Source organism: Pelophylax lessonae (genome assembly GCF_965119305.1).
Source record: "Pelophylax lessonae genome assembly, chromosome: 4".
Classification (NCBI taxonomy): Eukaryota; Metazoa; Chordata; class Amphibia; order Anura; family Ranidae; genus Pelophylax; species Pelophylax lessonae.
In genome coordinates, this window is record NC_138771.1 from 659,478,284 (window position 1) to 659,493,625 (window position 15,342).

Below are 15,342 nucleotides of genomic sequence, written 5' to 3' on the forward strand. Positions count from 1 at the left end.
GGGAACTAGCCATGCTAGAGTCAGATTCTAGGTTGTCATCTGTGGTTTCAGCGTGATTAATATTGCGTGTTTGATGTGTGCGTATGGGACGGGTTCTAGAATTCCACTTGTAAGCGTAGCCTTCATTGAAGGCTTGTTTGTCTTTTTGAAATTTGAGTTGTTTTTTATGAATAATTTCTTTATTCATGGCCTCTAGTTTGGCCTTCACTTCTGTCCAGGCTGGGGCGAAGTTAGGGGCCCCAAAAACCTGTTTATATTTGGTGTTCATTTGGTCTATTTCAGTGTCTAATGCTGTCATGTCCACCTTGTACTGGACAACAAGTGATTTCATTAAGTCTTGACTGCATGTATTTAATATGCTCTCCCATTCTTTCTTAAAAGTCTCTGATGGATCTCTCAGAGTAGGGAGGGTATGTATCCTAAGACCCTGAGGACTGATGTTCTCATCAATGTACTTAAGGAAGTATTCTATGTGCCAGTAAAGATGTGATTTGCGCTTTAGTAAATTAAACATTTTACCTAAGTAAGTCCCAAGGTCTTCCTCTGTTTTGGTATGAGACCCACATGTGGATTGTATACCTTCCATGAAGCCGGTCCATGCTGTACCTAGCAAATCCATGCCTGTGCCCACAATTCCAGACCACTCGACCACCAGCGACTTCACAGACAGCGAAGCTGAAAAAAGACACGGCTACTCCGAAAAGTATGTGTCACGAAAAACAAAAAATGAAATTACTGTCTCTCCGAGATATTGATAAAGGGCTGAGCATATAAAGATACAATGAATCTATATAGAAATTATTATAGGAAAAAACCATTTATACAAACACTTGGCTGGAAGCCAAAAAACAGAAGCGCCCTCAGGTGTGTTATCCACCTAGAATTATTTCAAATAAAGGGTGTGTTTGTAGCAAAAGAATGTAAATGGGGGTACCGCATCCCTAATCTGTATATAATCTATACTGGGAAAGATATCCCAAAGAATGAAACCAACAACTAAACCTGAGGTGTGCAGGTAAGTGCTGGGGTAGAAAGAAAAAAAGAGAGGGGAAGAAAAGAAGTGAGGAAAGGAAGAGAAAAAAAATGGGAGAAAGGAAGCAGATTCAAAATTATTATTTTGAATTATCTGGTACCTTAAAAGTCCCATCAGCCCTCCCATTTCTCTTCCTATTCTCCTTTATCTTATAGTTCTCTGTCTTACCTTTCCCCATTCTTGTCCCTTTTAGTTCCCCTTCCCAGTTCCTTTTCTTTTACTTTCCCCACCTTGCTTTTTCCATCCCTCTCCCTTCCCCTGCTTCCTTTCTCCCATTTTTTTTCTCTTCCTTTCCTCACTTCTTTTCTTCCCCTCTCTTTTTTTCTTTCTACCCCAGCACTTACCTGCACACCTCAGGTTTAGTTGTTGGTTTCATTCTTTGGGATATCTTTCCCAGTATAGATTATATATATATATATATATATATATATATATATATATATATATATATATATATATATATGCATATATAAACCTTCAAACTCAGCTAATCTCACTTTATATTCTGAGCTTAAGATAATGGGCAATTCTCAAGGTAAGGAAAATCCCAAGAAAAAAAAATGAAATTTACGTTTAGAAAAATTGTATGAAAATTGTATCGTGTATGGGCAACCTTAGAAGTGTGTGAGATCCATGGATCGTTATGTTGTGTTAGTTTTAATAATGTTCCAAAAAGTGCTGTATCAGCAAAGCATTTCATAACACTGAATGAATACTGGTTGCATAATGATTTGTTTTGTGTTTATTACTTGTGTTTTAAAGTGATGTGATTTTGCCACGAGTACAACAAAAAGATAACAAATCCATGCTATGCTGGTCATGGCAGCTTTTAGAAGCAAGAAAATATATTTGGTGTGTAAAGTGTGACCTTAAGGACTAAAATTGTACTTCTAGCCTTAAAATCGTGAGCAATTTTGAACTTTTATCATTGAGGCTTTCGTCACTGACTTTTTATCTTTATCACTGGCTTTTTAAACCAAAAAAATGTTGGTGCCTTTTTAGCACACAACCCCCCCCTTCTCCCGTCTCTGACACAGGTAATTGCAAAAGCTAGGGAGTGTAAACAGTTGTATTGTCATACAAATTGACTGAGCTGAGTAAACTTGAAGAGGAAAGTACTAAAGAATCTGTTAATCGTATATGCAGATGTATATCTATAAGCTGGGTTCTTTGTTGCAGTAGTTGTAGTGAACAAGCACGCTGTTGGTTGTGTGAAACGCGTCTACCATTTCCATTCTGTTGTACCTTGTATCCAGATTTGTACAAATAAATCTTTGCTACTATCAAGTCATCGTTTTTGTGTGCGGCCACTTTCTGTTCATGTTCCTGTTATCAGGTGGCGACCCGAGATCCAGCACCCATGGCTGATTGTGGATATAGATCCACCTGAGTGGTGTACATCTTCTTTTTAGTATTCCAACCTGATAACGACCCCAAACACACCTCCAAGACAACCACTGCCTTTCTAAAGAAGCTGAGGGTGAATCCGATGGACTGGCCAAGCATGTCTCCAGACCTAAACCCTATTGAGCATCTGTGGAGCCTCTTCAAGCAGAAGGTGGAGGAGCGATAGTCTCTAACATCAACCAGCTCTGTGATGTCATCATGGAGGAGTGGAAGAGGACTCCAGTGGCAACCTGTGAAGCTCTGGTGAACTCCATGCCCAAGAGGGTTAAGGCAGTGCTGGAAAATAATGGTGGCCACAGAAAATATTGACACTTTGTGCCCAATTTGGACATTGTCACTTAGGGGTGTACTCACTTTTGTTGCCAGCGGTTTAGACATTAATGGCTGTGTGTTGAGTTATTTTGAGGGGACAGCAAATTTACACTGTTATACAAGCTGTACACTCACTACTTTACATTGTAGCAAAGTGTAATTTCTTCAGTGTTGTCACATGAAAAGATATCATAAAATATTTACAAAAATGTGAGGGGTGCACTTTTGTGAGATACTGTATATATATATATATATATATATATATATATATATACACACACACAAACACTCTTTTTTTTATTTTTGAGGCGGGGGGGGGGGTCTTGGGTGAGTTCCCACACTTTTTTCTCCCAGGATTTGACCCCTGTCCCTCTCAGAACTGGAAGCTCAGGGCTCAGATAGAAGGGGGGAGTTAGGGGAGCCCTTTATGGTTTCTTGCACCAGGGCCTGAAGGTTCTATTTATGCTTCTGATTGTGGCACGTTGCAACTTTTTACCCAAAATGTGCCAATGGCTACCCTGGATGTTTTTGGATCCTAGCAATGCCCCTGGCAGTAAGGTAAAGATGAAGCAACGAAGAAGAAAATCAGCAATAGTAGCTTCATATTCCTCACACTTACTTTCACTTAACCTCTTGCCGACTGCGCACAGTATATTTACTGCGGCAGTCAGCCCCGGCCAGGCAGAGTGACGTAGATCTACGTCGCTAGCCTGTCACCGGGTTTTGAGCCAATAGCGGGCGAGCACGGGCCCGCTGAGGCGCGCGCCCACCTTGTCTCGTTCAGAGAGGAGTGCGGGCATGTGACCGGCGGACCCGATGTCCACCGGTCACACTACGATCGCCGGTACAGCGGGAGAAAGACAGAGCGGCTTATGTAAACAAGCCGCCTGTCATTCTCCCCTGTGTAAAAATGGAGATCAGACGGTTCTACTATGTAGAACCGTTGATCTCTGTTTTTACAATAGGAGACATGTCCCACTACAGTTAGAAACACACCCCTAGGACACACTTAACCCCTCCCTCTCCAATACAGTTAACCCCTTCCCTGCCAGTGTCATTTTTACAGTAACAGTGCATATGTATAGCACTGATTACTGCAGTAATGTCACTGGTACACCCAAAAGTGTCAAAAATGTCAGTCAAGGGTCCGATCTGTCCGCCGCAATGTCGCAGTCCCGCAAAAAAAATCGCAGATCGCCGCCATTACTCGTTAAAAAAAAAACCCACCAAAAATGACAAAAATCTTTCCCTTTGTTAGTAAACGCGATAACTTTTGCGCAAACCAATCAAAATACGCTTTTTGCGATTTTTTTTACCAAACATATGTAGCATAAAACAAATTGGCCGAAAATGTTAAAAAATTTTGATTTTTTCATTTTTTTGGGGGGGAATTTCATATAAAAAAAAGTGAAAAATATTGTTATTTTTGCAAAATTTACGCTCTTTTTTTGTTTATAGCGCATGATCAAAAAATCCCACAGGTGATCAAATACGACCAAAAGAAAGCTCTGTTTGTGGGAAAAAAAGGATGTGAAATTCCTTTAGGTACAGCGTCGCACGACCGCGCAATTGTCCGTTAAAGTCACGCAGTAAAAAATCGCAAAAAAAACCCTGGTCAGGAAGGGGGTAAAATCTTCTGGGGCTTAAGGGGTTAAAGGACCTCCCAACCATCCCAGATCCGGAATGATTGTACTTTTTCAGCATGTTGTAGCCGTGCCTACTTTTCACCTCAGTGCTCTTAGTATGTTTCGTTTCTTATTTACACTTGTTTCTTCCTGTTTCTCTCTCTTTTATTGTTGGGAGGTATGATTATACTTACTACTGTGTATAAAAACCTCCCTCCTCTGTGTCGTATCAACTTTCCCTGATCCAGCCCAGCCTCACCCTGTGTAGGAGGAGGTCACCCCTCCCAACTGCATTCCTCCCCGGTGTCAGAGAATTTAAGTATCACTTCCCTCTTCTGCTGTCAGCGATGGCGTCTGCAGACCTGAGAGCTGAGCTGGAATGTTCCGTCTGTCTGAACATTTATACAGACCCTGTAACACTGACATGTGGACACAACTTCTGCCGGGTCTGTATTGATCGTGTGCTGGATACACAGGAGGGGTCTGGAGATTACTTCTGTCCTGTGTGCAGAAAAAGGTTCAGGAGTCGTCCTGCACTGCAGAAGAACATAACACTGTGTAACATAGTGGAGAAATTCCAGTCTGCTACGCCAAATCAGGAGGAGACCCCAGGAGGGGTCTCCTGTACTCACTGTGTGGACTCTCCTGTACCTGCTGTTAGATCCTGTCTACACTGTGAGGTTTCTCTATGTGATAAACACCTGAGAATCCACAAAAAGTCCCCAGAACACATCTTATGTGACCCCACCTTGTCCATGGAGAGCAGGAAATGCTCCGTCCATAAGAAGATCCTGGAGTATTACTGCACTGAGGATAATACCTGTATCTGTGTGTATTGTTGTGTGATTGGAGGACATAAAGGACATGAGATGGAGTCACTGGATGAGGCTTCTAAGAAGAAAAAGGAGACACTAAGAAATCTTCTTCAGACAAAGAGAGAGGAGACGGAGGAAAGAGTCCAGAGTCTGCAGGAACACAGGAGGAAAGTAGAAGAAAAAGTAGCTGGTGACACCGAGAGAGTCACTGTCTTGTTTGGAGATCTCAGGAAACATCTGGAAGACCTGGAGAAGAGATTCCTGGAGGAAATCTCTGGCCAGGCAGAGCGGATCTTGTTTCCGGTGTTGGATTCGATTCGGGATCTGGAAATAAAGAAGGAGGAGCTGTCCAGGAAGATGCGTCACATTGAGGAGCTGTGTAACGTGACGGATCCACTGACTGTCTTACAGGAATCAGACACAGGTGACTTGTGTGACACTGAGGATGGAGATAATGAGGACAGAGAGAGACGTGAGAAGCTCCTCCATGGTGGAGAGGATCAAGGTCTTAATGTGGATGGGATATCACACACATTGCGCACTTTATCTAATATAATAACAGAGGTAAATATATACTTCTATATAAAGAAAGCTGAAGACATACACTTGGATTTAGACACATTGCATGAAAGTCTATATATATCAAATGGCCGGAAAACTGTATCCAAGCAAGATACAGAGCGGTATCGTAAAGAAACACCAGAGAGATTTGAGGATTATCCTCAGGTGTTGAGCAGTCAGAGTTTCTCCTCAGGGAGACATTATTGGGACGTGGATGTCGGGGGATCAGATAACTGGAGAGTTGGAGTATGTTACCCCAGTATAGACAGAACAGGAAGGGAGGCGTGTATTGGAAATAACAACAAGTCCTGGTGTTTGGCTAGAAATGGTGAAAAGTATTGGGTGAAACCTTCCAGTGATGTGATCAACATACCTGACAATACCAGTAACAGAGTTAGGATATATCTGGATTATGAGGCCGGGCGGATCTCCTTTTATGATCTGTGTGACCCGATCCGACACCTCTATACCTTCACCACCACCTTCACTGAGCCCCTCCATGCTGGGTTATGTGTATGGGAAGGTCGTATAAATATATGTAGGAGGAATTAGCAGATGTCAGAATTCCATCCAGAGACTGATGACATCACAGGAGGGAGGGATGGGAACTGGTGAAATATTCAGCCAATAGGATAAGGCAGTGGGCTGGACTTCACTCAGTGCCCTGCAGGTTTTCTACTATAAATAAACATATTCACCAAATGAGTGCAATGAATCAAATAATATACACCAAGTTGCGCAAAATTATTGATAGAGCTAAAAATATATGTGAAAAATCAGTAAATCATATAAAAAATTAATAATATAGCAGATAGAACACACACTGTGAACATAACATTAAAGTCCCATAATGTGCTCAAAGTGATCACACTGCCTATAATTGGGCAGAGTCGCTATCTAGTGTAACCAAAGTTCCAAAATAATTAAACAGATAAATAACAAGTGCTCCTGCTAGCGGCCAATAATCCTGGAATGGTGATCCTTTCAGTCTTTGAAATCCTAATTGGACTCTCCAGGTGTGGTTCCCGTGAATCAGACAACAATCACCTTATTAACCACTTTACCACCGGAGGATTTTGCTGTCTTACGTCCAGGCCATTTTTTGCGATTGGGCGCTGTGCGACTTTAACGGACAATTGCGCGGTCGTGCGACGCTGTACCCAAACAAACAAACGTCCTTTTTTTCCCCACAAACAGAGCTTTCTTTTGGTGGTATTTGATCACCTGTGCGATTTTTACTTTTTGCGCTATAAACAAAAAAAGAGCGACAATTTTGAAAAAATAACAATATTTTTCACATTTTTTATATGAAATTCCCCCCCCCCCAAAAAATGTAAAAATCTATTTTTTTTTTAATTTTTGGCCAATTTGTTTTCTGCTACATATGCTTGGTAAAAAAAAATCATGATAAGCGTATTTTGATTGGTTTGCGCAAAAGTTATTGCGTTTACTAACTAAGGGAAAATTTTTTGTAATTTTTGGTGTTTTTTTTTTTTAACGCGTAATGGCGGCGATCTGCGATTTTTTTGCGGGACTGCGACATTGCAGCGGACAGATCGGACCCTTGACTGACATTTTTGACACTTTTGGGGGGTACCAGTGACATTACTGCAGTAATCAGTGCTATATATATATGCACTGTTACTGTAAAAATGACACTGGCAGGGAAGGGGTTAATTTTTATTGGAGAGGGAGGGGTTAATGTATGCCTGGTGCTTACTAACATGTGGGGGGGGGGGGGTGACTGAGTGACACAGGGACAGATCGGATGTTCAGCTATGCTGAATACTGCGATCTGTCCCTGCCTGTCACTTAGGAGATCCGCCCGCTCTGTTTACACAAGCGGGCGGATCTCCTCACTCGATTCCCCGACAATCGGGGAAGAGCAGCGGCGATCGCCGCGGCTCCTCCCCTAGCCCGACTCCCGCTGTGACTGAAAACAGCGGGAGCGCGCCTCCGGCGGCGCGCGAGCGCCGCCTACAGGGGGAGTAGTCCAGCAACGTAGCTCTACGTCGCTGGACGATAACGAGCCACATTGCTGCAGTAGCAGCAATGTGAGCGGTGGGAAAGTGGTTAAACCACCACCAATGTGCTCACCAACTGCCATTGGATGGTTCCATACCAGAGATAGTGGCCCCCCATTCTCATGGTATGGGCAAAAGCGCTTTGGGAATAACAGTATGGGTAATTCTCTCCTGGTTAGAATGAGCTCAGAGGGACTTCTTGTGCACGATTCCCATGAGATAATATGGAAGAAAAAAAAAACTCTCCTCTTGTGATACCATTTTAAATTAACAGATTTATTAACCACTTTTAGGCCCCTTTCACACTATCCGTCCATCGGACGGATTCCGTTTTTCTCAGCGGGGGATCGAGCTGCCGATCCCCCGCTGAGCAGAAGGATGACAGCTGTGTCTCCGCGCTGTGTGCGGAGACACAGCTGTCGGTTCCCCATGCATCTCTATGGGGGAAATCGGATGAGAACGGACCGTCGGTCCGTTCTCATCCGATCCGCTGGACGGATGGAAAATAGGCTTTCCATCCGTCCAGATTTGACGGATCGGATCGGGTCGGATGTCAGTGGACATGTCTCCGCTGACATCCAATGCCCCATAGGAATGCATGGGGGGACCGTTCAGATCCGCCTGTTCGTTTTTTTTGGCGGATCTGAACGGTCCGCCTGTGTGAAAGGGGCCTAAGACTGGAAGGACTTTTTTCAACTTGGCACTGCATGATTTTAACTGACAATTGCGCGGTCGTGCGACGCTGTACCCAAAATACGTCCTTTTTCCCCACAAATAGAGCTTTCTTTTGGTGGTATTTGATCACCTGTGCGATATTTATTTTAAACAAAAAAAGAGCGACAATTCTGAAAAAAAAAAAAACAATGTTTTTCACTTTCTGCTATATAACACTGCCAAAAAAAATTTAAAAATCAAATATTTTTAACATTTTAGGCCAATTTGTTTTCTGCTACATATGTTTGATAAAAAAAAATTGCAATAAGCGTATTTTGATTATATGGTGTGGGTACCTGCGCTTCTGGTGTAATAAATAATAAAATATATATATATTAAATAAATAAACTAATAAGTATTTTGATTGGTTTGCGCAAAAGTTATCGCGTCTACTAACTAGGGGAAAGATTTATGTCATTTTTATTGTTTTTTTTTTTTTACTAGTAATGGCGGTGATCTGCGGGTTTTTAGCGGGACTACAACATTGCGGCGGACAGATCGGACCCCTGACTGACTTTTTTGACACTTTTGAGGGGACCAGGGACATTACTACAGTGATCAGTGCTATACATATGCACTGTCCCTGTAATAATGACACTGGCAGGGAAGGGGTTAACAGAATAGGTGAGTGTGTACCTAGGGGAGTGTTTCTAACTGTGGGGGGGGCGTGGCTTATGGAATGACCATAGAGACCTGTAATCCTATATAGAAGGAGCTCTATGATCATTTCAGGGAGAAGAAAGGTCAGCTGTGTTTATAACATCCGACCGTCCTTCTCTCTCAGCGGGGAGAGAGCGCGGGTGTCAGGCGGCAATCGGAGCCGCCTGCCCACTGCATCGGCTTCCCCACTGACACGCGTGCTCGCCCCCTAGCTGCCACCAGGCGACCGACGTGTACCTACCTCCCCATATGGAAGAAAAATGTATTTCCAATATATTTAGGGAAAAAATATTTTGAAATATATTGAATATGGCCAAAATTGTAGCATATCAAATATATTTCCAATATATTTGAGAAAAATAAAAAATGTTTTTTTTTAAATATATTTAAAATATATTTTTCTTTCATGTGGGTCAGTTTGCCTGGGAGAGCCACACTGCCGCAGTAAATATGCGGTAAGCAGTCGGCAAGTGGTTAAACCAATCCTTCTCCCATTGCACTTACATAAAAAGCATAAATCAGCACATTGATAGATCCACAATAGGAAGTGGAGCGCCCCAGTGGTCCTTACCACCTCCAAGCTGGTTGACAGACCACGGACGCCGTCCTCCACTTTTCCTTCACAAGCACTTGCGGTTTGCCATATAGCCCCCCCCCCCCTGACGTTTCGTCACTTCCGACTTCCACTGGGGGTTCAGTAAATTCATAAATAAATATAATTGGTATTTCTCCCTCAGTCACTCCCCCAAACACTGTGATTGGGTAGAATGTCTGCCCAATTTTTACGCAGTTACTTACAAGACATGTGAGTTAGTCACAAATAAATAATCTTTATTCATAAGTTTAAGCCAAAATATATTCTGCTACATTTCTTTGCTAAAAAAAAATAGCTGTGTATTATTTAGTCTGTTGTTTTGTTAAAGTGCTGCGCATAAAATTATACGTGCTAAAAATCAAAATAATTATAAAAAGAATTTAAAAATAATCCGTTACTAATATTATAAAAAATTACTTCAGTATTTGTGAATAGTGTAAAAACAATGTGATGTGAACCATATTAAGTGCAAACAAATTCCGGATTATTTTTAAATTCTTTTATAATTATTTTGATTTTTAGCACGTATAATTTTATGCGCAGCACTTTTTAACAAAACATTTGATTATTAGAACCTACTTAAAGGGAAGTGATCAGTGCCTGCAGCAATTAAAAGCCATCATTACATAGCTGCTCACGGGATTTGCTTATTTTATTATTTAGTCTGTGTTAAAGTTATCGAGTCTGCAATGTATGTCATTTCTTGAGGTCTTTAAATGTCAGAACAGTACAAACACCCTGCAAATGACTCATTTTTGAAAAGTAGACACTCCAAGCTATCTAGTAAGAGGCATGGTGTCGTTTTTTGGCCACAATTTTGTTCAGAAAATTAATAACGTAAATAAACATTGATTTTATTTCACAAAGTTGTAATTTTAAGTTATTTCTTACACACAGCAAATGTATACTTACAGTTAAACCTGTAGAGCTTACCCCAAAGAGGCCGCTGATTTTGTCCCAGGTTCCTCTCTCACTAATGCCGAGGCAGCCAGGCACACAGCATTATTCATTCTTCTGGCTCGATGAAAAGACTAGGGGCTGCCCTTTTCAGTATTTATTGCTGAATAACTTGAGTAGGGCAGGTAGCTGTGGGATACTCCAGAACTCTGAACAGTAATAACAGGAAACTCTTGACTCTGCAGCTACTTCTAAGCTGTCCCCTAAACAATAGCCCAGGAAATGGACAATACTGGAACACCATAAGCAATGTTCCAGGTCAGGCAAACCTTAGTATTAGTGCACCAGGGGTCAGTAGCAGCAGCAGTTACCCAGATCCGGCACTCAGGTCTGTACTCACAAGTCCTTGGGTACTGGGATACCTCTCTCCTGTGTTAGGCAGACAATTACTTAGTGGACCCTCCAGACCCGATCCTAGGTAAAATCCCCCTTTCAGATTTTAAAGAATTTGCAGCAGGGTATCCCCCCATCTATGCACAGCTGGGACCTCAATGAAACCAGCAGAATATTCAGCTGGACTGCCTGGAAGGGCGGAATCCCTTGTGGCCTAGTAACCTCTCCTCCTGTAGAAGAACAGGGTAGCTTCAGTCTTCAGACTATTTATGCTCACTCCCAGCCACCAACTGGGCACCCTCCCCCAGGGATTGGTCGAAGCAACATAAATATTCAGCTGCTGATTTGCTTCCTCCACCTCACTACATTCTAGAATCCTCCAGAAAGCAGGGGGAAGCAACTAAACATGCAGCCAGTGAAACCCAGAACAGCCTTTAAGCAATCGCAAACTGCTCCTCTGATTACAGAGGAGCTCAAAAATAACTAAATTTACCTGGCAACCTAGCACCTACCCAGGAGGGTGCTACACACCCCAAAACACAGTATGTATGGGAATACCACACCTGTAATAAATAAATAAATAAATAAATAAATAAATAAATGTGTGAGATCTAAGGATCACCTTCAGGCTTTCAAGTGGCATGAATATTGTATCTGATTTTCTTGACTGCCTATCACATTTCTTAAAGTGCCAGGACAGGAGAAACACCCACAAAAAAAACATTTTGTACTGTAGACCCTACAATATATTTAGTTAGAGGCATAGTGAGCCTTTTGAAGTTTTCATTTTTTTGCCACAATAGTTTTTGTAAAAATAAAAAAATAAAATAATATTTTTTTTTTTAACACACAGCTGTCATCTAATACAGCATAGGCATGCATACTTAGAATTACACTCTTAAACACATTCTGCTATTCCTCCGGAGTATGGGGATACCACATATGTCAGACTTTTTTGCAGCCTAGCTGCATAATGGAGCCCAAAACCAAAGGAGCACCTTCAAGCTTTCATGAGGCATAAATTAGGCATCTAAAAGTAGAAATGCCCACAAAATGACTACATTATAGAGAGTAAACACCCCAGGGTATGTTTTAGGACACATGAGTGAGTCTTTCTTTATTTTTCTGCCACTAAATTTGGAAAATGCTGATAAGAACAAACATTTCAACCACACAGCATGGGGATACTTAGAATGACACCCTATGATACCATATGTGTGGGACTTTTTCACAGCCTTGCTGCATAGATGGGTCCAGAATTCAAAAAACACCTTCAGGCTTGCAGGCATCTTTCCTGAACACCCATCCCATTTGGAGGTCCTGGAGCACCAGGATAGTATAAACATCCACAAAATTACCATATTTTGAAAAGCAAACTCCAAAAAGTATTTTTAGGAGTCATGGTGAGTCTTTGAAGATTTCATTTGGTATACATTTTTAGAAAATAAAGAACAAAAAAATATTTATTTTTTTACACAAATTTGCTACCTAATAAGATATTTCTAATTTGTAGTATGGGTATACTTAGAATTACACCACAAAGCACATTCTGCTACTCCTCCCGAGGATTGGAATACCACATGTGTGGGGACTTTTTTGCAGCCTAGCCACATTTTGGGACCCAAAATTTAAGGAATACCTTCAGACTTACAAGGGGCATAAATTTGCATGTAAGTTGCTGACTATGACGTTTTTGGAGGCCCTGGAGCACAAAGACAATAGAAAGACCCACAAAATCACCACATTTTGGAAAGCAAACACCCAAAAATTTTGTTAAGAGGCATGGTGATTTTGAATTCTGAGTGTTTTAGTCTCTTGAAGCCACATGATTTTTGGAACATGAAGATTACAATGTAATGTAATGCAATAATTAAAGGAAATTAGCTGGTATGGCGTATGTTGTCCTCTTTTTGTATTATAGCACATAAATTGTATATGTACAGACTACTGGCCCCTACATGCACCTGCCCGTGAGCGGACTTTGCCCACGCCATGTACTGGAGGAGGGTGACCGAAGTCTTATCTGCGGTCTTGTCTGATACTGTGCTGTGCACCCCCCTGGTGTGTTCACTGGGAGTGTTGGACGAGGAAAGGTGGACGAGGCATACTAGAGTTATGTTACTGGAGTCATTGTTTATGGCCCGCAAGGCCGTTGCTCTCAAGTGGATTCAATCCACTCCTCCCTCGATCTGTACATGGTTGCAGCTGGTTAATCAGGTGTTACCATATGAAAAGCTTGCATTTGAACATAGAGGTTGCCCAAATAAATGTAATAAAGTGTGGGGGCTTGGTGTTCCTCTGACCTTACCATCTCCCCTGCCTAGGGCCTTAAGTACTGGTATTGATTTTCTGCATATTTCTCTCCCCGTATGGTATTTTGTAACTCGACAGGCTCTCTGATCCTATGTTATGATGTAATGCTGCATGCTGCTTGATTTTGCTCAAATCCTCTGTAATATGATGTACCGATTAATTCTGTTATATATTTTCTTTGTTTGGCACTCCTATTAAGTGCCCTGTTTGATTGTACCATAAGCTTTATCTCCTTCAATAAAAAGAGTTTAAAAAAAAATTGTATATGTACCAAAAAGTTTTGTGTCAGGTAGGCCATTTTCAGCATAATAAAGTATCAATCAGCCTGATTCAATAAATTGGGTCACCCTCTACCTCCTCGGGCTGCAAATCAGTTCAACACAGCTATACAGTAATCCCCCGCTACATCGCAGTTCAGTTTTTGCGGTCCCGGTAATTCGCGGTTTTTTTTGTAATGTTATTTTACTATATAAATCATTAAAAATGAAATATTTTTGTGTTTTCCATAGCTCTTGCTATGTCTCTTAGTATCTTTTATGTGTTTAAATGAGTTTCTATTGTTTTAAAAGTGTGTTTAAAGACCTTAAAATGCTTCTACACGTACAGTGACAGTAAAAAAACATGCCTACAATGCATTTTAATAGGGTTTTTCTATTTCGCGGAATTTCACTTTTCGCGGCTGGGTCCGGAACGTAACCCCCGCAATGGAGGGGGGTTTACTGTACATTGCCAAGAGAAATCTTACACCCTCAATAACATGTGCCACATGCACTATGCCTGGCCCCAATTTCCCATCTGCCTCTCTACGGATCAGAAGCCACAGCAGAGAACTGGAAATGCCCGAGCAGGTGGATGAGCCGATTCTGTGAAGCTGGTGGGATCCAGAACTAAAAGAACAGCAATTTGACCAGTTGCCAACTCCCGATACATAGGTTTCCAGGGATTCTGGTTTTGTTATTTTTTTACTAAGCATATTGGAGATAATTTAAAAGTTGGATTACTAGGCATGGTATTTTCATTTTAATAATGTGCTGAGATGTAGGAGGCACACAGCTAGAAACAGGCCTGTAACATCCCTAATCCGTTTACACACTCATATCCAAAATATATGAAATATTGTACCCTTAGGTTCCCTACATCTCCAGCAATTAGGAGGTACATCGGCGAACATTTTATGTAATCTTATAGGAACGCTATACCATCTAGTTCATAATTCATGACCTGATTCGGGGAGGATATAGAAGATTTATGCGCAAAAGAGAGAATAAAATCCCTTTGTTTTTGGGAAAATTGTTGACCTAGGTCTTTCCTTCATGCAGTTAAATAGGAGGGCATTTATTTTCTGGAGAAAATGTAAGCAGTGCATACGCCGCCAACAGTCCATGCCTAAGCAGGGGCAGATCCTTACAGCTTAATTAAAAATAAGATGGGCCAGGAGGTTCTACCTTCTTTGGTTGAATGGAGAGAAGAAATTGTCTGAACTGGTATGCCTGCCAGCTAGACAATGGGGGCTCTATCAGTGATTGAACCAATGATATAGTTTTCCAGTTACCCACTTCCCTAAAGTCCATCTGCCTAATAGCATTTGAGGATAAGAAAAGACGGAACCTAGGATCTTGGCATCCTGGTGGGAAGGCAGAGTTGTCTATCATTGGTAACATGGAAAAGTTGGATGAAGCACTAAGAACCAAACATTTCCTTTGAAGATAAACTTTAAGGCTATTGCTGATGGTTGAGCATTCTTTGGTAGTGGGCCAGGCAACCATGGGGGTCCCTGCAGTGGGAAGGGAGACTTTGACTGTTTTAAGGCAAACCAACTTTTGATCTTGGTGTGTTTGCCCCAGTCTAGAATTCTGACTAGGTGAATCGCTTGATGGTAGCAGATTGGATCTTGAAAGCCCATGGCTCCTGATAGTTTAGGGTAACTAAGAGTTTCAGCTTTTATCCTGGGGGCACAGTCTGCCCAGAGAAACTGCTAGAATTCTCTTTTGAC

The 15,342-nt window shown here is 41.7% G+C and overlaps 2 protein-coding genes across 2 annotated transcripts in view; both read left to right on the plus strand.

The window, feature by feature from the left end:
• The window catches only part of LOC309553066 (E3 ubiquitin/ISG15 ligase TRIM25-like), a gene marked incomplete at both ends in the record, with an annotated part of 77,990 nt that extends 77,649 nt beyond the window's left edge, over positions 1-341 (plus strand). The window contains one exon of the mRNA XM_082253965.1: positions 283-341. Within this exon, the coding sequence (XP_082110091.1) occupies positions 283-341 (59 nt within the window). The remainder of the gene's footprint in view (positions 1-282) is intronic.
• A 4,383-nt stretch (positions 342-4,724) lies between these two features.
• LOC309553067 (E3 ubiquitin/ISG15 ligase TRIM25-like) lies at positions 4,725-15,053 on the plus strand (the record flags this gene model as incomplete). Its single annotated transcript, XM_082253966.1, has 2 exons — positions 4,725-6,138; positions 14,932-15,053. The coding sequence occupies 2 exons, from the start codon at positions 4,725-4,727 to the stop codon at positions 15,051-15,053; spliced, it is 1,536 nt and encodes a 511-aa protein (XP_082110092.1).
• Between the last annotated feature and the right edge of the window lie 289 nt (positions 15,054-15,342).